Below are 27500 nucleotides of genomic sequence, written 5' to 3' on the forward strand. Positions count from 1 at the left end.
GTTATGGATGCATGCGGGAGATTGCTAAGCACGAAAGAAGCGTAAGAGTTGCACGAGGCGATAGCCGAGTGCAACTCTAGCTTCTTGAGTGCTTAGCAAACCTCTCAAGTGCATCCATAACTCCATGGTTGCACACTGCACGTTTTATTTTGAGATAGTATATATTGAATCTCGTCCGGCTTACATGAAGTCAAAAGCGCGATAAACCGCGCGAAAATGTTCATTCAAAAATCTGACAAAGCGACACATCAAAATTTTCTTGGATCGCGGGGAGTTAATAGTTTCTCGGGGAAACAAACAATTTCAAACTGCTCAGTTAACCTAAATATCAAGCTGACAACAAACGAAAATTGCAGTCGGTAAGAGCGTTGCTCAAAAATTGGTTAAGCTTAAATTTGGATCAATTTTCCGAAGAATTGAAAACAAACTGCACATGGCTGAAGCTTTTGGTGGTTGAGCTCTCTGTCCTTCACGGCCTCTTCAGCAAAATAAAAGAACAATATGGAACGGCAACCTGACATTTCTTAAAAGCGAACAAACACCCCTGGCTTTGAGCTGTTTGAGATGCTCTTATTCAATAGCAAGTTTGTGCGTTACGTTTTCCTTTCCACTTCGTTTTAAATTTGATGATCGAGTTGCGCGTTTAAGGCTAAACTTGAACACATGAATGGCTTTTAAAAATGATCAGTCTGTCACTTTCGTTATTTGGTAAAATAAGCTTAAATGAACAGAAGAGTGAGGCCCAAAGGAAAATGTCAGAAATATAAGCCTACATTTGTGCACGATGCCGTCTTTCCTTCGAGCGGATGTTTCTTCAAGAGTTCAATTCATGATCGAGCAACTTGCGTTCGAGCAAAACGAAAACCCAAGAGGGCCGGGTTTTTCGAAAGCCGGTTAACACTTATCCAGGATTAAAAGTTAACCGAAGTAACAATTTTTCCTCTACAGAAATGTTTTTCACTGCCTATGTTTTGTGTAGTTTGAGATTACTCAAGCTCAAAACTGAAGAACAAACAATATAAACAGAAAAAGCCACCGAAAATGTACAAATATGAAATCATAATTCTCGCTAATCCTGGGTTAGCTTAATCGGGCTTTGAACAACCCGGCCCAGAACTGAAATTATTCTACCAATGAATACCAATGTTTGATAAAACTTCGTTATTAAAGGTCAGAAAAGCTATTACCTTTAACGTTTTTGGAACAGAAGGATTTCGCATGTAAGACTTCACAAACAGAGATTTGTTAAAGTTCTCATGTTCAAGTTTTGTTCACCGAAAGCATTTAAGACCGAGTTTACGTAAACTCGGTCTGCCTGGTCCTCTGGTACACCAGAGCGTCTGGTATACCAGAGGACCAGGCAGGGGTGGTACATGCCATCTCTCCTTTTTAAATGAAACTTTGCCAGATTGAACGTACTACCCAACAACTCTAAAAGACAAAGTGGGCCGGCTTTGTGATTTTTCCCATAGGAGTTAGACCACCCCCCCTTTTTTTTGCCCAAAATCCCAAAAATGTCACTAAAATTAGCATTAAATTTAGACACCATTCCTGCTTACAGAATACATCGAATTTTATTGGTATCTCACACAAATAAAGATTGGACCCATCTTAGTTTACACCAGGAGTTTCAAGTCATTTGAAGTGATAGGTGCCAATCAAGAATTGTCATTTTCTACCCCTGTCACGCAACATTTAGCAATGAGGCAAATTAGCTCAAATTCTGACTCAAACATTGCTTAAATCCAACTTTCTTTTTCAAAACTAATGTCACCACAGTTTAGAGTCGCCCTTGGCCTGATGAAATCAAGAATAAAATTTTTGGCGTCTGTTAGTTTTTGGTAACAAAAGCTCTTCAAACAACGTGACAAGAGACTAGTTTTAACAAAGAGACAAGGGCAAAATCTAAAAATATTGGACATTATAGAATCAGTGTATCGATGTTATTTCTATGTTAATGTCATTAACAAAGTCTTCGAATATTATTTAGGGCAGTGGAAGCTTAATGAATACAAAACTCTTTGTAATATCCCTTAACCCTCGGATGTACAAGTGGGGAGGGGGATGGATACCATCCCCGCAATAAGGTTTTTTCAAAATTTGAAAAGACGATTTACTCTAAGGAGCTGAAACTTTCAGTAGCTGTTCATTCATCCTTCATGGAAATTTTGATATGTCAATTGTGCAAATTGTATGTCCATCATTTTTGACGTTTCCATGGCAACCGCTAGTTTCATGTAGGTTTCGCCAAAAAACGACTTGTTTGACATAATTCTGTACTTTTTTAGTTTTCTTCATCAAATTCCAGAAATTCACCAATTTTTACACTTCATAAGTATTCTGGCTTGATTTTGTATCAGTTTGTGTCATTTCTTGACTTTTTAGGAAAAAAGTAAAATCCAGCCGGATGGCGAATGTAAGATGGCGGGTCAAATGACGTCACAACCAACAAGTATGGTATCATTTTGTAGAAATATCTCGAGGCTATCTAATCAATGTAAACTTTTACGCTGTACCTGAAACCCCAAGGGGGTTCCATCCACTTCCCCGTTGTACCACGGTGGGGGTACGAGTTAGCTTGTACGTCCAAGAGTTAAAATAACAGTGCAAAACACCTAAAATATATTCGTACAATCTAAATATGGGAATAAACGGCCTGATATCTAAATTATAAAACATTGACTAGTTAGATAAGAGTTTTCCTGGGCATATTTTGCTTTTTAGCTTACTCTTGAAACCCTGCATGGTGGATGGTAAAGTAGCTGGCACAAGTAGTACTGTCTTCGTACTGCAAGCCTGGTCAAGATTTCTTCTGCTTCACCTTGAGCAGGACTCAAATCAGCCTGGTCTATGGCTAGTCGGCCACTTCTGTACATCACAGACAACCTGCTGAAGTACGGGGCTATTTGGTCGGCAGCAAGCTACTCGTCTTTAATTTACTGGACATTTTCCTGCCACTACTGTCTTGCAGAGTCTCATCTTACTGTACGCATCCACTTCATTTTCGTCCCGTCTCCTCACCTTCCAGGAATGTTCTTTTCAGATATGAGTTCACTTTTATGGAAAAGCGGGTTCCTCTTCAGTTCGTGATGTTTTCAGACCCATCCCTTTGAGATTTCTCATCTGGATCATGTTCACTAAAGGACATTTGGGATTTCAACCCATTTTCTCTTGATTCTGTCATATGCCGTTTCCCTCTCTAACCTCAGAAGCTGTTTTCCGCATTCATGTGTTTCTGCAGACTGCGAAAGACTGGTGTGACTTTGTGTGTCCCTCCTCAGGGTAGGAGGAATACACTCTCTTAGATTTGACAACTTGGGACTCTTCTTCAAAAGATATCGAGGTTCTAGACTGAAGCTGTTGGAGCTGACACTTTTCAAAAAGTGGGTGATGTAGCAGCTTTCGTAAGGTCTCACATGAATGCCTTGATACCCTTTGAGAGAACAATAGAACAAACAACAGAAACAATGCCCCTAGCCCTAAAAAAATAATAGCTGCTAACGATGAAGAGAATTACAAACTTACGAGAGCTGCCACACTTCTGCGAAAAGTAGCAGTCTCTCTTGCAGTGTATTTAAGGGCTGCTCTACGCATAAGTCTGTAGGCCCTTGAGGTCTTCCAAATCCATCCCTCATGTGCAGGCGTAAAACGTTTACCAGGACCCACATCATAAGCTTTCCATACTCTCAAACCTCTTCACTTGAAGCTAAAATATTTAGAGACAGGATCCCAGACATTGTGTACTCCATAATCTGTCTTGTCTCTTGAGTCTTAACAATATTATTGATGCCTGGCACCATAGGAATCTAAGCCAGCCCTCAGTCATATCACAAGCACTTTTGGTGTAGTGCCCTTCATTTATGCTACGACGTACATGGCTCTTCACTGTAGCAATTCATTTGTCACAGACATCCTTTCCAGCCTGCGGATCAGTGAATCATATCTGACGATCTTAATGTCTTTGCACTCTCTGTGGTTGGGAAGTGAGAGGATGAGATAAGAACAAAGGTAACATCCGGCATTGTCACGCTTTTCTTTCAAAAAAGTTACAATTGAACAAAAACTCGAAGCCATTTCTAACATTGGAGTGTGCACAACTATAAATAGAGAGAGAAATCCCTTGCGCAGTGTTCTAAGCTACATCACGTGACTAGATCAGGTTTCATTCATTCTCAATTAAACTGATCTGTGTAAAGTAATTATAAATACACTGACCTACAATTGAAGAGTTCTCTGACTTCTCTGGGCATATTTACAAGAACGTGCATGTTTACTTTACAGGTAGTTATATAAAAGATATTTCCAACAAACGATTAATTATCACTTGGTGATATTGTTTACTGCTGACCAAGGTCTTTTTTGGCTCTTGTTCCCCCAGTATTTATTTTTATACCAATTAAGACTTACTTGCCTGCCTAATGCAGCAAAGTCGAAAAAAAACCAAGGTGTTTTTTAACTCGATCAGCATGACATGGATATTCATTGGGTGAGCTCGAGTTAATAGATGGGGGTAAATAATAATTTCAGGGAAAAATACTTCTCAGGATTGATGAGTTTGTGTGTCGAGTGTAAAGTAAGAGTTGACAATAATCAATTGCAAGAGCAAGCATGTGTCCCGTTCGTAATGATTGAGTAGGGTTTCAAGAGTAATCTAAAAAGCAAAATATGCCCAGGAAAACTCTCATCTCTCATCTCATCTAGTCAATGTTTTATAACTTAAATATCATGGCCATTCGCTCCCATATTTAGGTTGTACGAACAGAATTTAGGTGTTTTGCACTGTTATTTTAACCCTCGGATGTACAAGCTAACTTGTACCCCTGCCGTGGTACAAAGGGGAAGTGCATGGAACCCCCTTGGGTTTTTATTCTGTTAAGGTATAACGAAATAAATTTACATTAATTAGATAGCCTTGAGCTTTTTCTACAAAATGATATTATATTTGTTGGTTATGACGTCATATGATGTCAAATGACGTCATTTGACCCGCCATCTTGGATTTGCCATCTTGGATTTTACTTTTTTCTTAAAAAGTCCAGAAATAACGGAAATTGATACAAAATCAAGCCAGAATGCTTCTGAAACGTACAATTTGGTGAATTTCTGGAATTTGATGACGAAAACTGAAAAAATCTAGAGTTATGTCAAAAAGTCGATTTTGGCCAAACCTACATGAAACTAGCGGTTACCATGGAAACGTCAAAAATGATGGACACACAGTTGACACAGTTGACATATTAAAATTTCCATGAAGGATGAATGAACAGCTACTGAAAGTTTCAGCCCCTTAAATCAGAGTAAATCGTCATTTCAAAATTTTGAAAAACCTTTTTGGGGGGATGGCATCCACTCCCCCCTCCCCACTTGTACATCGAGGGCTAAGGGATTATGCAAAGAGTTTTGCATTAATTGAGCTTCCACTGCCCTAAATAGAATTCGAAGACTTTGTTAATGACATTAACATAGAAATATCATCGGTAAACTGATTCTATAATATCTAATATTTTTAGATTTTGCCCTTGTCTCTTTGCTAAAACTAGTCTCTTGTCACGTTGTTTGAAGAGCTTTTGTTACCAAAAACTAACAGACGCCAAAAATTTTATTCTTGATTTCATCAGGCCAAGGGTGACTCTAAACTGTGGTGGCATTAGTTTTGAAAAAGAAAGTTGGATTTAAGCAATGTTTGAGTCAGAATTTGAGCTAATTTGCCTCATTGCTAAATGTTGCGTGACATGGGTAGAAAATGACAGTTCTTGATTGGCACCTATCACTTCAAATGAATTGAAACTCCTGGTGTAAACTAAGATTGGTCTAATCTTTATTTGTGTGAGATACCAATAAAATTCGATGTATTCTGTTAGCAGGAATGGTGTCTAAATTTAATGCTAATTTTAGTGACATTTTTGGGATTTTGGGCAAAAAAAGGGGGGGTGGTCTAACTTCTAAGGAAAAAATCACAAAGCCGGCCAACTTTGTCTTTTAGACCCCTCTTTAGAGAGGGGTAGTACGTTCAATCTGGCAAAGTTTCATTTAAAAAGGAGAGATGGCATGTACCACCCCTGCCTGGTCCTCTGGTAAACTCATTTTTATATGGCTTTCGGTTCCAGAAAAGTTTACTAAGAAAGCTTGTGCTGAATTTTATTGTCGTGAAATCCTTAGAAAATTCTCTCTAAAATTCCCGCAATACATTATTAACCTCGAAAAGTTGATATAGACCAGTTTGTATCATCTCGGGAAGAATTATTAGATTTTTCCATATTTTAGGAGAAGATAGGAATCAAGTTATACAAGTGTTTGGTTTGTCTCGTCATTTCATGAATTTGATGAGAATAAGCAACTTGATCATGAAAGCACAATACATTTTCCTCTCATTGACAGACTTTTCCATAGTTATTTCATAAAAGCAATAGACCACTCTTTGTATGGGTTGGGAGAACGGCTGGTGATTTACAAGCTTTTCTCGTGTTCTCCCAACATCCCGCTTGGTTTATTGCGCCAGTACAGTAAACCCATAGAAAAAGTGGTCTATTGCTTAAAAAGTATGTTTTTTTTTTCTTTTATTTTCCTGAAATTACTTGGGGACATTTCGACATTTCAGGCTGTTGGATTTAGATCGTCTAAATCAGTTACGATCGACATATTTGTACATGGGATTATGGGTAGAAGTAGCCGTTTTATCTGATTGCGCCAGTCGAATAGTAGGGCAAAAGTTCGACTTTGATTCAGAAGTCACACTGCATATGTGCCGAATCTTATGCATACATTATACATGAGTCACGCGTACGGCAAGTCCCTAATGACTGCAAGTGGGAAATTCCAACTCCAAACCAACAGCTGAGGCACTTAGATTTGTCTCTTTCTTTTTAATTCTTTTTGTTTATATTATTTAATGTTTTTATTCTTTTTCAACTACTGTTGGCGCGCGTAGTCCTTTGTTCCCAGTGTATTCCAATATTCAAATTGTTGACGTAAATTTTGTGGCGTAATTAGTCATGTATACAGTGAAAATTCAAATGTACAACCGTCGAGCATTCGAAACATGTTTTGTAAATTGATAAATGTTATTTCCTTTTTAGTCGTGGATACGCGAAGCGTAGAAACGACTATTATTGTCGGGCAAAATATGCAAATGTGTCACTCACTTAGAAGTAAACTTTTGGCCGAGAGAACCTGGGTTCGAGTTTCTCGAAGACCTCCAAAGTTGAGAGCGGTTATTTTGGTTCTTGTGTTTCGCTTTTGTAAATATGTAGTATTTTGCCCAGGGCTTTCGCTCACACGTAGATGAAGGCTGAGAGAGGTATTTATGACTGTGGTTATGTATCGGTCACAACAGCGCGGCCTGCGAGGTCAAAGTCAGATACAAGTCAAAGTCAGGAAGTGAGATCGTGTTTACTAGACGTTTATAGCTCAAAACATTTTTCATGGGTACAGAATTTGATGATTTCTACTCGCTTTCTCTCCTTGTAGAGTCCAAGGTAAGCCTAAGGTAGCCTGTTTCTATATTGTATTTTTTTATGTGCACATTGAAAATCTGGCGGTGCTCGTATCTTAAATTCGAAACCCGTTATTTAATTATTTTGTATTTTCAAATAAATTGTGTCTAGATACCCGGCAGCCGGGAAAATTTTTAAAAAATACTGCATAGCCGGCAGTCTGAAATTATTCTAGAAGTTCCGCCCGAAAACCTAAATAATCCGTCTTAGAACTGTAGATCTTTGTTTAGAAATGCCAAGCGATTTCAATTATATTTTTGGCTTTGTGGTTGAGGAAATTTTCGAGCTTGGGCATACTAGAAAATCTCGATGTTTCGACACTTAGAAAAAATTTGTACTCTGACTCCGGTGTCAACTCTCAGAATAATTTCTACAAAAATTGAAGTTGAAACCCTGTGAGAGTATTCGATATTTGTTCAGAAGTGCGAAGCGATTCTAAATAATGTTTTCGTTTTGTTGTGGTCGAATTCTCTTAGCTTCGGCATACTATAAAAACCTCGACTCACGGGCACGGTTTTGAAAAAACTAGATACCCGGCAGCCAAAAATTCATGAATAATCAATACATTAAACAACTGGAATAAAACAACTGGAATAAAAACTTGAAATAGATATTGATTGTATCTGTCAACAATCGTTTTGAATATATCTACATTGCCAGTGAAATGAACACAAACAATTGCTAAGATAGGAATAAAGTAATGTGATTTCCGTTTCCAAGAAAGAAAACTATTGTTATTTCATTGTGTACATTACAACACCCTTTTTAATTTGTATTGCATCAAGCTAAGGGGATTCCAATAGTTGACTCAAGGTGCACTTTTTATCAGGCGGGACTGATGACAAAAAGACAGGGATTTTAAACTTTCATTGCTAATTTATCCACGAAAAGAGAAATACTGTAGATATGTGGGTTTCAAGCTTGAAGCTACATGTATACGAAAGGGTAACCTTTTCAGGAAAAAACACTATACAAAAGGGAAAGTATATTGACCCTGGGGCAGAGCCTCCTTGTGTAAAACTTGGTCAGGTCCCTTCTCCCTCCTCCTGGGCATAGTTACATGGAGAGAACTTATATAACTGTAAATAAAAACATCCTCTTCACTTTGGGTTCAAATTAAAAAACAAAATTGAACTTTTTTGGTACAAGATGTAGCAGCCAAATTTTTTCAAGTAGCCTTTTCTGGGAAGGATGTTGAAAACTGTTTGAAATGATTCCTATAATATTTGCAGAATACTTTTCTCTCTATTCCCATTTACCAGCTAGCTAAAATCATATTGTTCATGTTTGCAATATCTTTTATTTATATATTGAACTTTGCCTAACTAATTAAAATACCTATATACATAAATTTTTTTTATTATTAGGCAGGGAGACCACTACAGCCTAGCCAATTACAGTGGATCCCTCGTAATATCCGTGTCCCACTAAAGTAAAATTGTGCAAGATATTGGCATATTTCTCAAGCTGATTGTCTTAAAATTGTGAATGTCAAAACCATGCATAATTGCAATACATTTTTTTTTACAGGGGGAGGGGAGGGGGCTTTTATTCGAAGTGAAGGGGCGCTAATTCGAGGGGAGGCGCTTATTGGCCGTTAGGAGGGGCGCTTATTCGAAAGGGGAGTATATTTGAGGGGAGGCGCTAATTCGAGGATTTGTGGTACGCGCGTACGTCCTTTCTTTTAGTAGTGGAAACGATAAGTCGCCGAAATCGCGTTAGATCGGCCTGAGGAGCTGGCAAACAACAAAGAATACAACACAGCAACAGGGTAAGTAGATTTTATTCACAAAATATAAGAATAATAGACTTCTCAAGGAAACCCGTTGCGTTGCCATACAAACCTTTATAAATTCAAACCGTTGTAACACAATACTTCCATATGGTGCAAGTCGCGTAGTCAAATCCGTCGTTATGTAATATGCCATATGTCACGTTACGCTGAATGTTCGCATAAAAGTGAAAAAAAAAAGATAACCCTTAACACTGTGAGCTTGGGCCGCCTGTGTACAGCCTTTTCCTAATGCAACACTCGAATAGTTTCCTTTGATTAAAAATTGCTGTTACTCTGCTGTTTTTCCGACCGATTGTACAATTTATAGAGAATTTTCAAACATCACTCGCATTGATACGATTTAATACTTATACCTACTAACATAGAGGGTAAAATTAATCAATTTTCATGGGCCGAGATAGGCTCGATTACCAGCCGCTGTTCGGGAAAGGAGCCCACCGAGAGAGCGGCGGAAATCGAGCCTACAGCCGAGACAGAGGGTTTTCTTCCTTACTTTCCCTTTCTATGTATATATATATCAAGGTTTCTTGCTCTCAGGGCACTCAGGCTGTTTTGCCATTGTTTTACAACAATGGCGTCTCGTTTGCTTTGGAGAAGTTGAGGATAAATTTATTGAAGAACCAAGGAAAATGAGCGAAGATGTAAAACACTAAAAGAACTCAGAACACTAAAAGAACGTAATGGAGAAGTGGAAAACCGACCGAAAGAAATCAAAAGGAACGGATAGTTTTGCCTTTCGATCGATCGCCTGCCTATCATAATCTACACTATTATGAGAAAAACGAAGGAAAACTCACCACAAGGCATGTACAGCTCTAGCTCTAAGACGACTTTGGTGAAAAAGAGTCCCGATGAACCGAAGTGCATCAGCTCAAAGAATCGACGGTTACCACTCAAGAGACGAACGAGAACATTTGATGATTTCGCAAGAACAACTGACTACATCAGTTGTTCGCATCCAGCAAGGGTCTTAAATCAGCTATAACCACCAAAGTTATACACAGTTAGTACAGCTAAGCTTCTGTCGCTTCTTGTGCTCCAGGCCTCAGTGCAATAGTCAGCTGAGAGAAGCTCACCAAGCTTCAGTGGCGCTAAGCGTGGTTCATATAAAAGGATCTTCACTGAAGGCTTTAACTGAGGAACTTCTAAACGTCTTCAAAGCGTTTAATAGTATATAGTAACTTCCCTGAAAGGTTGCGTTTTTGCAGCGGCGTTCTAGTACAAAAATAAATTTCATTCAGCTGCTTGGTGCATGCGTTTTACAGGTCGTTGACGTTTACCGAACACTGAAATGGTTTTCTAAAATATACATGCGTCAAGTCTGCCTTCGTACCCAGTGGCCCATCAGGACGTGCGTGCGCACCGTAAATCCTCGAATTAGCGCCTCCCCTCAAATGTGCTCCCCTTTCGAAAAAGCGCCCCTCCTAACGGCCAATAAGCGCCTCCCCTCGAATAAAAGCCCCCTCCCATCCCCCTGTAAAATAAAATAAAGAATAAAAATAGCTGGACAGATGCTTTTGACGGAATCCACCAGAAGTTCGCGTAACAAGTGGACAAAAACCTAGTACCAAGATTAGTTACATCATATTGCAAACTTCTGTACGACTGTTTCAAATATCTTCTAAAAAAAAATCATTTCTAGCAACACCAAACGTCGAAAACGAATCGAACTTCGTATCCAGGTGATCTGACCGTAAATAATTAACCAATCATCTTCAAGGAGAAATTATTTTTAAAGCCGCACAGAATTCTTTGCGCGCCTAGTAGAGCTTGTCCTGACCTTCGACGTGTAGTACATCGACACATCGATAGCGCTGTGAGGATAAACATGGCAGTTTTCAGTCGGAAGGCTTTTTTTTCTCATCATGCTTTGGTTGTGAGTGGAATATAACTCTACTACCGAGTATTCTTCAAGATTTTTAAACTAAGAAAAGTTCAGTACTCGATCATATAGACCAACAAAGTCAGTGAGTTGGCTTGTGGGCCTTCTGCGTGGGCACATGACATGTTCTCTCCCGCAAGAGGTGGTTGAACCTTCTTTCCATTGCTCCATACATTTTGATGGCGTATTCAGCTTTGTTGGTTGAACAAAGTGTGTACAGAAGACGCAAAGAAGCCATCTGTGCTGCTCGAACTAAAGATGGATCTTGTACAATCGGATATCTTACCTCCGGATTCTCATTGGTGTCGTCGCAGAGATCGTAAACAATAGCACATTTCTCGCAGCTTCGTTGTTCCAGGCTCTCTTCCACAGGCCAACAATAGTTTTATTCTATGAGGTTTTTTGCGTCCTACTACTTGTAAAGTTTTCTCCACCCATTTTCCGCCGCTTGCTGTCTAGAAAGACGGTTTTTCTTCTTAAAATCGTGCGCTCGAAAAGTGCAGGTAATCATGGCGCGTTTGCGGGACAAATCTAAAAACTTCCAAGGTCTTGTTTTCACTCCTAACAGGGATAAATTACTGCTTTGGGCTTTAAAATAGAAAGGAAAAATACATATCAATGTTTAGGTGACCTCAGTATAGAGGATCAAGTGGTACAGAGTCCATAGAACTTTCTGGTGAAGAAGGTTTTCTTCCTAACAACCGCCGCGAAAACATGAAGATCAGGGCGCTTTCAGATCGCAGATTTAAAGCAGCTTTTCGGACTTAAGAAACAAAAATGGTAATGAACATTATTACTTCGAAGTTGAATTCAACTTTTGGAACGATTGGTAAAGCCACAGGCGTTAAAATGTCTGGAAAAGCGGTCGGTAAAAACTCAAGCTTTTGCGTTAGCGTAAAGAATAATTTTAACATGTGGTCATGCAGCGAAGCACGTGTGCAAAATTTTGAACAATTTTTTGCTTTTAAATATGTTTCTTCGCCTCAGCGTGAATGAAAATCTATTGTTATTGACCTTCCTTTCGCATTTCCTTCATTTGGTTCCCTGTATTTGGGAATTTTAGGTTTTAAAAGTCAACAGTAACTTCAAGTTGCACGCTGGATTTCTGCATATACGGCGACCTCCAGGCGCTTTGTTTATTTTGTTTATTCGCTTCGTTCAGATATTTCCGCGTCTTATTAAGCTACTACCACTGGAAAAGTTGAAAATTTACATGGACATGTCAATTTTAATTTACAGTATGTAAATCTTGATTTACATTCTTTGTAAATTACAATTTACATGTTAGGGTTTTGTAAAATAAAATTACAGGAAATTTACAGCGTTTAGTACAGCATGTAAATGTTCTGTAAATAATTATTTACATTGTCTTTGTCGACAATGATCATTTGAAGAACATGTAAAAACCTGTAAAATATTTTACGCACTTTTACAGTATCTACCTTTGTAAAAAACATGTAAATTGCTTTGCCAAACCATGTGAGGAACGTGTAAATAATTCAAGCGAATGCTGTAAAAAGTCTGGAAATGTTATGTTTGTAACCCTGTAAAAACCATGTAAATGAAAAAAGGGGGCCTGTAAGAAACATGTAAAAAGCATGTAAATGAAAAAAGGGGGGCTGTAAGAAACATGTAAAAACCATGTAAATGAAAAAAGAGGGCCTGTAAGAAACATGTAAAAACCATGTAAATGAAAAAAGGGGGACTGTAAGAAACATGTAAAAACCATGTAGATGAAAAAAGGGGGCTTGCAAGAAACATGTAAAAAGCATGTAAATGAAAAAAGGGGGACTGTAAGAAACATGTAAAAATCCTGTAAATGAAAAAAGGGGGCCTGTAAGAAACATGTAAAAACAATGTAAATGAAAGAAAGGGAACCTGTAAGAAACATGTAAAAACCATGTAAATGGAAAACCTAGAAGTTGCACGGGTGCGACACCGCACTAATTAAGCTGTCTTCTTGTGAACTTTCCGCGCATCCACAACGACAAAATAAAACTAGAATTGTTACTGCACATGCAGGCGTCCCAACTTACGTCTCTAGAAAAGAGAAAAATTAATTCTCGGACACGTACGTATTTATTCATGAAGGACCATGAAAGCGTCACGTGTTGTGTGAGTTCAAGACGGAAAGAGCCCTGGTGACCGAGTTTGAACTGACGCGGAGTTAGGTTAGGCAGGGAACCATAAGGGACACCCAACGACCGTTTCCTCTCGAATGCTTTTCAACGCTGTTTTAGGCTATCTGGTGTACTTTCAAAGCTCTGTAGGTTAATTTCAGGTTGCGCAAAAAAAAAATTTATCTGTTCGGTTATTCTAGAGGAGCTTGAGTATTCTCGAACTTATTAGGGCTTTTTTGTCCATTTCCAGAAAACGTTAGGTCTTATCGCCTTTCCGAAAATGATAACTGACTTTTTTTCGGTATTCTTACATTTTTAACAATCCGAAAACAACAAACATTAAACTTCTCATATCGCGAAAGTTCGAGGTCACAGTTGTGCCCCTGAACCGTTGAGAATGAACGAAATATCATCGATTTAGAGCGTTAAATATTCCGAAACATGAACATTCTACAAGTAAGATTAATACCGACTAAGTCTGCCCTTGCATGTTCACTGTTTCTTTGTTTTTTTTGTTTTGTTTTGTTTTGTTTTGTTTTGTTTTTTTTGGTGATTTCTACCGTTTTGTGCTTTCATTGCCATCACTGTTATCTCAGTCCCTTTATAAGAGCATACCAGCCTTGTGAGTGCCCGATCTCCAACAAGCAGGAATCAGCGGTCTTCATGTTAGGTACCAGGTTCTCTCGGTTCTCCCGCCATGTTTGGCAGTTCGTTGGAACTTGCATCGAACTCGAGCTCTGTTTTAGCGGGCCAAAATCCACTCTACCTTCGCTTCGTCACCGTGCACGGTTTCAAGGCAAAGTTTACCGTTACCCAGAAGTTGAAGATAGCGATTACAGGCAACAAAAACAACAGGTAAGCAAGTTTTGCATAAATTGAACGAGCAGAGTAAAGTAACGTCAAGATACGTATACATTTCGTTTTGCCTTTGGTTGTGAATGTGTCATTATCAAGGAGAAGTTACATTGCTTGTGGAATCGACTTTGGTGATGTTTACCTTCCGTGCATAAAGAGCTTTATTATCTGTTATTATCTGTTCTCGATAACTGAGCATGAGCATGCGACATTTGTTATTGGCGTATATGCACCTCATGATTCTTTCTGATGCATGCTCTTGTAAGGTTATGTTGCCCTCTGATGTGAATGCTAGTAAGCTAAAATGTAATGTGCCATCTTCAGCAGAGAAATTTCTCTTATGCTAGAGTAAGTATTCTGAAGTTACTTAAGTGTCTACAGTTGTACCTACATGCAAGTTACAACATGCTGTTATACACAACTGTACATGGACATTGCACCCACTGGTGCTGATACTGTAGAAAGTTAAATGTTGTGGTATTTTCTTTCACAAAAAAAACACTATGATACTTTATAAAGAGGTATACATGTACCTCAAACTGTCATGAAAACTACACAGGACTTGAAAAAAAGGAAGAGTAACTTGCCCAGGCAGGAAAATCTACTTGTCTTGGATGACACAGTATAGTCAATCCATTATTTCATAACAATCAATAGAAATTAGTCAATGATATCAGAAATCAATAAAAGGATTCGTCATGAGTCATCGATTGTGATCAAATTTTCAATAAGCATTATCAATTTTGCTGATACTAACTTATCTTTTAAGCAACATTTAATAAGAAAGAAATGAACAAAAGATTTAAAGTGAAATATGAAATCATGAATACAATTGCATAAAAACATAACGTTGTATCTCGTAAACAGAATATTTTGCTGGCATACATGTATCAGGGACTATGTTTTGGGGGTTTTGGTAGTGCCTTTGAAATCTACATAAAAAAGTTACAATCAAACATTGTGTTGAGGGACACAATTTTTCTACAGTTTAGGTGAACTAACAAAGAGAGACCAACTTTCAATTGATTCTCTAATGACTGATAAATTTGGTAAAATCAAACTGATAACTTGAAACTTTTCTAGCATGTAGTATGAATTTCTTTCAATTGATCGATAGCACTGACAACACTTACATTAATTTCAATTTATTGATTTATATCAATTTATGGATTGATTTCAATCGATTGCCTTACCCTGGGATGACCAGACAGCACTTTAGAGCCCTGTCACAGCTGTACATTTTACTTGTACGAAATTGGGCTCTTACCAAATACATGTAGGTTTCATGTGTCATGCATCTGTAGCAGGGCAGAAAAGAAAATTGTAAGTCACTTGCCCAGTGGGCCAGTCAATTTCAGTTTTCACTTGCCCCACTTAAATATTACTTGCCAGTGTGGTGGCCAGTAAGGAAATCAGAGGACAAATGCGAATGAAGTACACTCGGATTCCAAACTAATTCTTGCTTTCAACCTAATAATTAACTAATCTTTAGGTCTTAAGTTTTGAAATGGAATGACTGGAAATTATCATTTATCAAGCTGGCATTTTTAGTCAGACTTACAAGACTACCGACACTACATTGTAATTTCACTTGCCCACTGGACCACTGAACTTCTATTTTCGCTTGCCCAAGAGCAAAATTTACTTGGCTGAGGAAATCAGACCTGGGTTTTTTCCTGCCTTGAGTACATCACAGATAACATCAAAATGTGGTAAAAACAAAAAAATAGTCACATAAGCCATTACCAGAGTGTGTCACAGAATCTGAATTTTTCAGGCGTGTGTCACTGATGTTTTTACCACATTTTGATGTCTTCTGTGATCTATTACTGAACAGATGCATGACAACATAGAATCTGTCTGCTTCGTAATACATATCAAAGAAACAAAAACAAACTTTTATGACATCATCTGTACCTTTGTCCACCAACAGAGCATAAGTAAACATAAGAAACAATCAAATTGTGCCTGCAAATAACTTGACTTATTATTTAAACATTGTTTGATAGGAGTTTGATTTACATTTTTGTTGTGCATGAATATTACAATATAGGAGATAGTGAACATTGAATAGTTACTGCCACAGATTTTGAGTTTAGTTCTTCTACATCCTCTGACATTCAGTGCCTTCCAATCAGAGATGCAAATTTTTTGTCACACAGTAGCTACAGATGTAGATGTAAGATATGTTTGATTGATGAATATTCAGGGCTCAAAATAATGGTCGGTCAATGGGCAATGTCTGGCCAGAATGGTGACTCGCTGGTCATGTTGACCAGTCATGTCATGTTGAGACGGTCACGTTGTTCATTCTTGAATAAACAATCAAATCCCCAACTGTAAATCTGAGAGTTTTTATCTCTTTTTTATTATGACTTCTAATGAAAACATACACCAATGCATACATGTATCTGTTTGAACGGCTAAAGACCATTCGCTTGCTGTTTGTCATGCATTCAAGATCGATAGGAATGCCATTCAAGTGACTGGGGTTAAATCTGTTCAGAAAAATATTAAGCCAATCTTTAAACGGTCTAGCAGTGACTGGAACAAACAAACTATATTTGTGGGTTTAATTTAGCTCACATTACATGTACTTGACTTTTTTGTAAATATCTTGACCAGTCAGAAATGAGACGACTGAGCTAAAATTACTTTGGCCGGTCAACATGACCGGCTACAGTCCAATTTCAAATGTCACAGTATAAATTGTAATGATAAGAAACAAAATAACTCCAGTGTAAAATTCGCTGATTGATATCATACACAGAATTTGCTGATTCATACTCAGACATAACTTATCTTATTTAATGAAATGTTTTATGTTACTTGTAGGATGAAGTAAAATTGAGAGTGGTCAATACACGCATACTCCTTGGCATTGATGCTTGATCAGGAAAAAATCAGCCACTGAGAAGTCTACAGTACCTATGACTCTATAAGGGGTCCAAGGTCCATTTCTTGAAGGCCCTGGAAACTTTTCGGGCCCACAAAGCCATCTTTAATTGAGCTGTGTCTAAAAACTAAGAGCTGTATATGCCTGAAACTTCTTGTGTGAAGGAAACCTCTGTTCATATTGAGAATAAGCGAATAAAACAGCTCTGTAAGCATAAGATTTCAGATTTTGGTATGGCTTTCTGGGTGCGAAAACTTTTTGGGACCTTCGAGAAATGGGCCCCTGGTGCATTACAGTCTAACATGGTGACCTTCAACACTTTGTGGCATAAATTCAACCACTTTAAACATTATTTTCAATGCTTTGAAGTATCACCTACACTGTACCTGTGTTAGTGAATTAGCATTAAATTTGAATATCTTAGATTGCCAGGTTGATACGTATTGTTCAATACAGCAGCTATGAGATTTCATCATAAAAAGCAAAGGCTATGTTTACATACATGTAGTACCAGAACAATAATTTATTAACTTATGATGTGTTATGGGAACTATGGTACTAGATAGGCCTTTCAATTTCGACAGGTCCCTATGAATTTTTTTTTTTTTTACAGTACAGTTTTTTTCTATCACAAAAAGAAAAAGTAAAATTTTGAATATTGTGTACAGTGAATGTTTTGTCTGGGGTCCAAAATGTTTGTCCTGTTTGGATTCCATACAGTTTTGGAAAAAGAAGGAAACTGTGACTTTGTAAACATAGCCTAAAAGATGTCAGAAGCCTTGTTTTATGTTATGCAATGTAGTATTCCTTTGGCGTGAATGTTTTTATGATGAATTTAAAATGTCAATCTCTATCTTGTGGTAAATGTTTTTTCTCCCTATTTTCTGTTATTTCAAAAGAACAATTCACTCTATGAAAAAAGTTGATCAATATTTCACACTTACAATGTACATTGCAGTAATTTTCATAATAAGGTAAAGGTAAAGTCTGCATATGAGCCACGTGGCCCAACAGACTGGAGCTTATCCTGCTTTCTCTAGCAGGAAGCGACTAGGACTATTTCTACTCCCCCTGGATGAGATGCCAGTCCATTGCATGGTTACCCCACCATTAAATTCGCTGGTACCTACTTATACACCTGGGTGGAGAGGTAATGAGAGTAAAGTGTGTTGCCCAACAACACAACAGAATGTACCCGCCTAGGGCTTGAACCCTGACCACTCGATCAGGAGTTGATTTACATGTTATTTACAGGCTCCCTCTTTCAATTTACAGGTTATTTGCAGGCTCCCTTTTTCAATTTACAGGTTATTTACAGGCTCCCTTTTTCGATTTACATGTTATGTACAGGCTCCCTTTTTCGACTTACATGTTATTTGCAGGCTCTCTTTTTCAATTTACAGGTTATTTACAGGCTCCCCTTTTCAATTTCCATGTTATTTGCAGGTTCCCTTTTTCGATTTCCATGTTATTTACAGGCTCTCTTTTTCCATTTACATGCTATTTACAGGCTCCCTTTTTCGACTTGCAAGTTATTTACAGACTCCCTTTTTCGATTTACATGTTATTTACAGGCTCCCTTTTTCGATTTACATGTTATTTACAGGCTCCCTTTTTCGATTTACATGTTATTTACAGGCTCCCTTTTTCCATTTACATGTTATTTACAGGCTCCCTTTTACGAGTTACATGTTATTTACAGGCTCCCTTTTTCGATTTACATGTTCTTTATGGGCTCCTTTTTCGATTTCCATGTTATTTACAGACTCCCTTTTTCGATTTACACGTTATTTACATGCTCCCTTTCTCGATTTACATGTTATTTACAGGCTCCCTTTTTTGATTTACACGTTATTTACAGACTCCTCTTCATTTTCCACGTTATTTACAGCCTCCCTTTTTTTATTTACATGTTGTTTACAGCCTCCCCTTTTTATTTACATGTTATTTACAGTATTATGGCAGCCTCCCTGTATTAAATTTACATGTTATTTACGGGTTTCCAGGTTGAATCACAAGAAATTTACAAGCTATTTACAGTATTTGCAGCAACAGTTTACATGTTATTTACATGATCTTAGCTCTTTGCTTTGAAACATTTACAGTGTTTTCTTCATCATTTACATGTTTCACTTGAAATATTTACATGTTTTTTACATGAAACCTCCAAAACATGTAAAAGGGGAAAAATCATGTAAATTAATCTTTACAGTCTCTTTTTGATTATTTACATGTTAATTACATGTTATTTACATACTCTGTAAATTTTCAACTTTTCCAGTGTACAGAACCGCTGGGAAAAGAACCAAAATGGCCACTAACTAACACAGTTGAAATACGACTGATCTCAAAATAATTGGCTTGTTTTTGTAGTCTTTTTGATTTACGACTTTCATCTTTCTTTCCAGCGACGTCATATTTCGTCGCGCGGCGAAGAAATCACTCGATTTCTTGTTTTCAGATTGATTTTACAAGAGTTCTTCGCTTTTATTTTTCGTTGTTTTCTCAAATGTTAGCCGCTACAAGAATGAAATTCGGTTGTATTTGGTTTCGTTTTGTCCCCCAAAGTCAATAATTAACTCATTTTCGCAAAGTCAATTTTCTCTGCTTCTGTGGGACATTTTGTCGTGCGGTAAGGAAATAATATAATTTCTTGTTTTCTCACCAGTTTTGTACATCAGGTTGAGTTCTTTTTGTTAATATTTTTTAATATTTCGACCCTTCATTTATTGAACTTTAAATAAACGATGTCTTGAAACCTGATGTTGTTTCTGTGGTTACTCCGCATATGGTTTAGGGGTGGGTCGCGGGCAATTTCATTCAGGCGTCAATGGGTTAGTGCATGCTTGATTGTTTGAAGTTGTGTAAGCTGTTCATAAACTGCCCCTGCGCATTTTTGACAGTGTCATAGTCAACATTTCCCAACCAAAGAGCAACTGTTACACTGTGCTCAGTAAATTACAAGGCTCAATGATTTTTTCTCCGACACTTTTCTCCCCTGTGAAATGGCGTGACCATTTCAGCCATGGGAAACCGTCATGATGCTGTTGGTTGGTGTTGTAACTGCACTCTGTACACCTGACTGACTTAGAAATAGTGTAATGTAATTCTCAATGTCAACATAGCCCACAACTACCTCTCCAAATTTATTAAAGGTCAGGCCAATCTTTTCTAGATATTCTTGGCGTGTGCCATTCAGATTATTAATTTTTTTTCTTTACTGAGTTGGAGAGCGTTTGATCGAATGGTCGACCGAACTAGTGCTGTGGCCGACAAACGATAATAATAAAATGAATGACTAAATAAAAGCAAACTAGAGATCGGTGGAATACAGTACCTTTAATACTGTATAGAAAGTACACTATTAAAAGCAAATTGAAGTAAAACACCAAAGTGATTTTCAAGCTTACAATGCGATGCGGCCAGCGCTGCATGTTGTGCGATTGAAGTACTCAAATCGCTTCCATCCAAGTGTAGAAAAGATTCACCGTCGAAAGAGACTTCCCAACTGTCCAAATCAATACTTCTCATATTTACAGCACAATTCCGAGTTCCAAGCGCGGTATAAGACAAGACAAAATAATTCTGAAAAGCATCAACACTCGCTCCGGCAGTGACCGCCATCATTCAAATGCAAACTCACGACTACGCGCGGGCTGCCTTATGGGATACGGCAATAAAATTTTCTCTCCAGTCTTACGCAATGACGTCACCAGATCACCTGGATGAAACACTTCGAAGTACTGGTGAAATGAAACTGATGACGAAATTTTGCCTGTGCTTGCACAAGGTCTCTGAACTTTGAAATTTATTTTCTCATGTTCCCATGGGAAATTGTTTTCGGTGTTATTTTATGCAATTATTTGTGTATTTAGCTTTAAGAACATGTAAAAAAAAAATGACTGTAAAATACTTAAAATTATTCTGGTACCAGATTTTTGTCCACTAAAACCTGAAATTGCTCGATTTTCTCTCGGATTTTGTCTTAATTTTTTTGCAACCAGGCGGTTTATTTTGTTGACAACGGAAATTACGTGCCGAAAGCCACGCTCTGAAACATGCACTATTTCTTGGACAAAAAGGAGATAATTATTAATCTTTTATCACCCAGTTTGATGCCTCTTGTTAGATATGGATTACTCAATTTCTGTTAATTTTGACATTTTTTGCTTTTCATTTGCAGGAATACCCAATGATCCATTTATTTTATTCTCTCTGTTTTTCGGCGTAAAACGTTAACATCATTTTACACAACACAGGACTCGCCAGGACTGAACACAGGCCAATTAATAAACAGGACTCAGCCCTCTGTATGCCCAGTGGCCGTTTGCCGTTCTTTTAATATGCTTTCATAATGCTTAAAGCTTTGGTAAGAAGCCCAGGAATCTGTAATTTTCGGCCTTGGCGGTTCTCTGGATTTGGAACAGTCGAGAACGTAGGCAATTATTCTTCTTTGTTTCCACAAGAATTGGAGAGATGGGTTAGGTGATGGAAACATTTCTGACAGGGACATTCATTTTCGGCAGAGACAGCGTTATGTCGGACGCAACACACATTTGATCTGTCCGTTTTAAACGAGTTCATGGAAGAGGCTCAGGTATTCTAAGGGAAATGTCTCGTCAGGTTCTGAAAGGTCGTTTGCATTTCAGTTCTGGTGTTACATGTCAATCTTATACCTCGATATTTTCTGGTAGACTGTAACGGTCGTTTAGGATAAGATTTGATAAGATTTTTTCATTTTTTATTCCCATAATTTTTCTTTTGGAATACGTACTTGTTAGTATGTCGTATGATCGCGACTGCAGTAGCTATCTTGCACAATCAAACAAGTTATAGACGGTTATTCCGCTCCCAAAATACTTTTGGTCAGTTAGATTCGACTTTGCGACGTCACAGCAAACGGCGTAAAATAAGGGGCTTTATCACGTCGAGAGCATGGTGTGAAATACTAAGTAACAAGCATCAGTCTGAAAAGAAAAATCCACACAATCGCTATTAAAAACAATGAAACTAGAATGCCAAACAATGAGGCATTTTGAGGTGTTAACTTTACACCACCACCCAACTGGCAGGTATTATATACTTGAACAATAGGTTTTCAACGTCTCAAAGACTACTGAAAAACACTGCAGAATCTCAACCTTCCAAAGAACATCTGTGCGTCGCGGCCAAGTGAAGAGACTTAATCCATCACCAGCGGATAGTTGAATGGCGGCTTGCCTATTGAACAATTTTAAGTAGCTTAAGTGATAATCGAAATCATTTTTTATTACATTTGCCGCTTAGAACAGGTGGATTCAACTAGTCAGTCGACCATAAATTAAATCATTTCCTCGCTTTATTAGGCCATTTTTGCTCCGAAGCCACAAACAAAGCATGTGGTAAATTAGAATATCTATAATGGCTAATTAAAACATTTTCAGCTGCGAAATACAGCATATTGTTTTGCTGTGGTGTTCCCTCTTGTATCCACACACTCCTTATCACTTCTAAACGTCGCTTCGCCACCACACGAAGGCAGTACATTTCCAGTACACTCTGTGGATCATAACAAAATTTACAGCGACAAATTGAGAGGACAATGACAGACTCACGATTTCGCTTAACAAAGCAAGAAGAGACGCATTTAGATGGAACGACTGTAAACAACGCTGAGGTCCAAATAACGCCCAGTGGTAAACGGATGCGAAAGAAAAACTGTAACACTGCAGTACTTGCATTTCTGATAGTTATACTTGTCTTGGCTTGTATTGTGCTAATAGCTCTGTTGGCGATAGAAAAAATGCGCAAAAACAACTCAGACACGAATGAAAATGGAACTCTGCCATGTACCAGTGCCCAGTGTGTCCTCGCTTCCTCCAGTAAGTAGAAAGTTCTGATTTTTAAATCGATAATGTGGTTTCGCTTGTTACACGAGTATTATGGGTTTGTGATAATAGGCACACAGCTCATAACGATTCGTCTAAGTTTACATGGTAAACTTCGAAAGACTTTTGTTTTAAAAATGAGAACCTTTCTCAGTTGCTAGGAGTAATTTGAAGAAAAAAATTGCCTCCTCTAAAAACATGGTTGTGGTCAATTGGTGAAAAGAGCTTTGGGTGCATAGTTCAGTGTATCATATTCCCGTGCTCGTGAACAGTTTTTCTCATCATCTGTGTATGTGAAACAATTCATCTGTTTACAAAAAACGGAATGATTTGGTTAGTTTATAGAACGAGTGAAAATTTTTTCTCGCGGATCAAGTACTAACTTAATTAATAGTGTGGTCACGTTTAATTGAAACATTATAATGTGTCACGACTAATCTTTTTAAAAGTCGACTTTTATTGGGAAAATGCTCCAGAAAACCAGATTTCATAAAATACTATAAATGTAGTGGACAAATTACCGAAGGACCGCTATCAACGACCATTTACATTGTATTGCGTTGCATCCTAACACATTCAAATCATTTTAAACAAGACGACAAAAGCCAAACGATGTTCAAGTAATACCACCTAGAAATGTTGGTAAATTATAGGATATCGTATTTGTACTTGAAGTAAGCAAGATTTCTAACATGCAGCCAATCATAATGAAGCACATTCTGCGTTCTTTTGCCATGTGCAGTAGGCTACTTACTAACCTATCTTGCAAAGGATAGTAAGCAGAAGTTGATAACCTCTTGACACAATCCGCGGTCGGTATTGTCAAACAACTACTGTTAGCATTTTTCACTCACAGATGAGGAGAAACGAAAATCTCCAGTACACCACTTAAGGCTTCCTAATATTTAGTCCAGGGGATCCTCAAAGACAGGCTTTACTAAGATTGAGTTTAAATATGTCCATGTTTTAAAAAGGCTGTAAGCAAGCATGGAGTTGGGGTGGACGGTTATTGTTCTGGGATAAGAGATAAAAAGGAATTACCAACCGGTGAAAACTGTTAAAACAATATACAACAGTTGTTTTAATTCAAATCTCGTGTCACGACATTACATTTGTAGGTGACGGCGTAAACATGACCTACAAGGACATCCTTACTCCATTTGACTTAATTTGTTCAAAAATATAATTTTCAGGAAAGAGACTATGATCTAGAACATAGTCTCTTGCCGGGTTCTGCTCAAAGCTATTTTTGTTCTTTCTATTTAGGCAAATTCACATTAACAGATATATCGTGCAAGGAATATTTCCGAAAAAAATTCGTGCGGCTGACTTTCCCTACGTGTTTCATGCAATTCACAATGTGAACACCATGCTACACACCACACCTATTTTGCTGCCTGTTTCCTCTTCCTGGAATCTACCAACTACCCTGGGATGAAAATGCCTAGCTAACTGAACAATTGACCCTGTGGGAAGTTAAAGTAACTTTCCATTTTTTTTTTTTAATTTAAGCAAAATTTCCTCCACAGAATTTTTTCTAATTTTCCCTGTTTCTTCTCCTGTGTGTAATAAAAATATTTTTATAAAAAAATATGGGGTCACCGGCTTAGTTTTTAAGATAGATGTAATTGATGGTAAAAAGTGGGTCAAGTTTGTTGCTATGCAACAGAACAGTGTAACCTTAATTTATGACTTAAACACAATGAAAGGTACAGTGGAGAGTTACCTCACAAAATAGCACAGCTATTCAAAACAGTACAGTTATAAGCCTGAAAATCGCACCTAGTTCTAAAAGTCTCAAAAAAAGAGCAAACAGGATTATCGACAATTCTTTTTTCAGTTTTGTATTTTTCTTTCGGTGAGGTTTTCTGTCTCTATTTGTCCCTCAGTAGGAGTGTCACTGTTTACTTGTATTCCGACCCACCTAGCCGTCGAAGTTGTTAAAGAGAGACTGGACTTTGACCAATCACTACCAGAGAGAAACAACTTGTCTATCCAAAATATCATGAAACTTCTACAGTTCGTCCTCGACAACAATTTCTTTGTATTCCAAGGGATCCATTTCCAACAAATTTTCGGTTGTCCGATGGGATCCCCAGTCAGCGCCATGCATCCTAGCCAATCTCGTCATGGAACATGTCGAAGAAAAAAGGCTCTCTCATCGGCCCCTATCCCTCCCAAATGGTGCTTTAGATACGTAGATGACAGCCATATGTGTGTAAAATGGGAGCACGCAGACGAATTCCACTCACATATCAATTCCATCAACCCTCAAATCGAATTTACAATCGAGATAGAATCAGAAGGCTCCATTGCCTTTCTTGACAGCAAAACAACCAGACAAGAAGATGGCTCTACTCACCGTATCTGTCTACAGGAAAGCTACTAACACCGACCGTTACCTTGATTTCAAATCGCACCACCATCCCCAGCAGTAAACACTCGGTCGTACGCACCCTCATGGATCGCGCAAAGAACATTCCTTCCACCGAGGAGGAAGTATCACGGGAAACTAAACGAGTAGCCAAAGCCCTCGCCGCTAATAACTACCCTGCTAATTTCATTCATAATGGCCGCCAACTGAATAGACAACAAGAAATGAATGAGACCGATCAGCACGGCTTGGTTATCCTGCCCTACGCCAAAGGGTTCTCCGAGGGAGTTGCAAACGTTCTCCAAGGTTTCAACATCAAGTTTACCCATAAGCCTATTCGCACCATCTCGACCATACTTGAAAAGCCAAAACGACAAGATCGAGAAAGAGGCTGCCAGAGGAATCGTGTACAAGATCAAATGTAAAGACTGTGATTGTGTTTATGTTGGTCAGACATTACGCACTAAAAACACGAGTAAAAAAACACGCAAAGGCCATAGCCACATTGGATAAAAACGCTTTGTTGGCCAACACCATATGCTTCACAATCACCAAATAGATTTGGAGAGTGTTGAAATTGTTGACACGTCATTGGCGTGGCGACAAAGACTAATCCTTGAAGCTTGGCATTCCATGCGGGATAGGAACGCTATAAACGAACACATAGCGCTACCAAACATTTACAATAACATAAAGAATTTTTAGAGTCATTAAGAATAGCCTAGAGACTATTATTACACTTCTTCGAGGCGTGATTTAGTTTTTTCACACATTGTATACATATACCAAGCAGGACGCCGTTAGACATTTCCATTTTTATCTTTGCTGAAGAAGGCAACAGTAGTAGCCGAAACGTCCACTATATATTTTTAACCAGTGTCAACTTTTTATTTTTTTACCAAAACGAAAAACAGTTGTTCTATCAAATCTATCAGCATAAAGCAAGCAAACTACAACAGCTCATTATTGTGTAACTGGAACTAATGTGAGTACATAAACACCTCATAACTATCATGAACTATACATGTCACATAACAATTGTATTCAACACAAACTTCTGAAACAGACCTTTCAGTTAGCTCTGTTCACATAAAAAATAAAAATGCTATGAAGAGAAACCAAGGAGAATGAGACGGTTCAAAGCTAACATTATCATTGTCACTGTAACAAACGTCGTCAGTCAATAGTTTCTAAATGAATTGACGAACAGTTCAATATTGTGTAACCGAAACTAACATGCTCTGGGCTCCAAACTGGGCGCAATTCCCCCCAAAAGAGACTCAAAGCCTTAAAGGTATTCCTTTAATGTATTAATGAAAGCATGGTTGACATTTTGTTGGCGCCGACGGTATTGATCGAACACTTGAAACCATCTTGTAAAGCCTTTCACTCGGCCAGACTGAATCGTACTTGGAAAATTGTGACATATTGAGAGACTTATTTAAAGGAAATTCATCAAAAGGCTACAAAAGAAAAGCTTCATGATCACTCACTAAATTGTCTCAATTCACCATCCACGAACACTTGGGTTTGACAAATAAAGCTCATGGTTGAGACCACAGGGTTTCGTCGATTCGTCGTAGTCTTTTCGTTCTTGAATTTATTTGTCCCGACTGTTCCTCACTCTGTTTTTCTTGAATGGGATTAGTCTTTTCGTTCTCGACTGCTCACGACTATAAATCGATTTGGTGACGCATTCCTGTGTTAACACTTCTCTTTTCAATTCATGTTACGAGTCACTAAAGATGAACCTGACAGTAGCCTTACCTGCGTAACGTCATATTTTGCCGTATATCAAGTATTTTTCGAATTTTTTGCCTTTTCCATAGGTGTCTACAAAAATTGATCCAGTCAAACCTCTGTGAGCGGTCGCTCACTGCAAATAGCCAGGTGACTGCTTAAAAGAGGTGATCAAAATTTAACTCTTGATGGGGCAATAATTGTTCAAGAAAGCAGGAGTAGTGACACAATTAACATTTATTATTCGTAACAACAGTAATGTGAAATATAATAAGTGGTTGCACGTTTTAAGAAGATTCTAAGACTTTTATAAACCAAGAGACTTATGACCATAGTCTCTTGTATAAACTCTGCGTGAACCTTAATAACAATATCAATCGTTCAAATGCAGTAGTGATTTGAAGTTATTTATTAATGGCTACATGGTTGAGCAAGTTTCTTAAGTGACCCACGAACAGAGGAAAGGTTACAGTGAAGA

The 27500-nt window shown here is 38.0% G+C and overlaps 2 protein-coding genes and 1 long non-coding RNA gene across 4 annotated transcripts in view; all 3 read left to right on the forward strand.

Annotated features, from left to right (window-relative positions):
• Nucleotides 1–27500, forward strand: part of LOC145482721 (uncharacterized) — a 96440-nt gene that overhangs the window by 4909 nt on the left and 64031 nt on the right. The window lies entirely within an intron of this gene.
• Nucleotides 13794–17463, forward strand: LOC145482755 (uncharacterized). Its single transcript, XR_014048810.1, has 2 exons — nt 13794–14145; nt 16981–17463. It is a non-coding gene; the product is annotated as an uncharacterized LOC145482755 (long non-coding RNA).
• LOC145482674 (endothelin-converting enzyme homolog) overlaps nt 22580–27500 on the forward strand; it is a 237657-nt gene continuing 232736 nt past the window's right edge. Inside the window, exon 1 of the mRNA XM_081461309.1 lies at nt 22580–22902. Within this exon, the coding sequence (XP_081317435.1) occupies nt 22623–22902 (280 nt within the window). The 5' untranslated portion in view covers nt 22580–22622. The remainder of the gene's footprint in view (nt 22903–27500) is intronic.

This window comes from Orbicella franksi, chromosome 3 (genome assembly GCF_964199315.1).
Source record: "Orbicella franksi chromosome 3, jaOrbFran1.1, whole genome shotgun sequence".
NCBI lineage: Eukaryota > Metazoa > Cnidaria > Anthozoa > Scleractinia > Merulinidae > Orbicella > Orbicella franksi.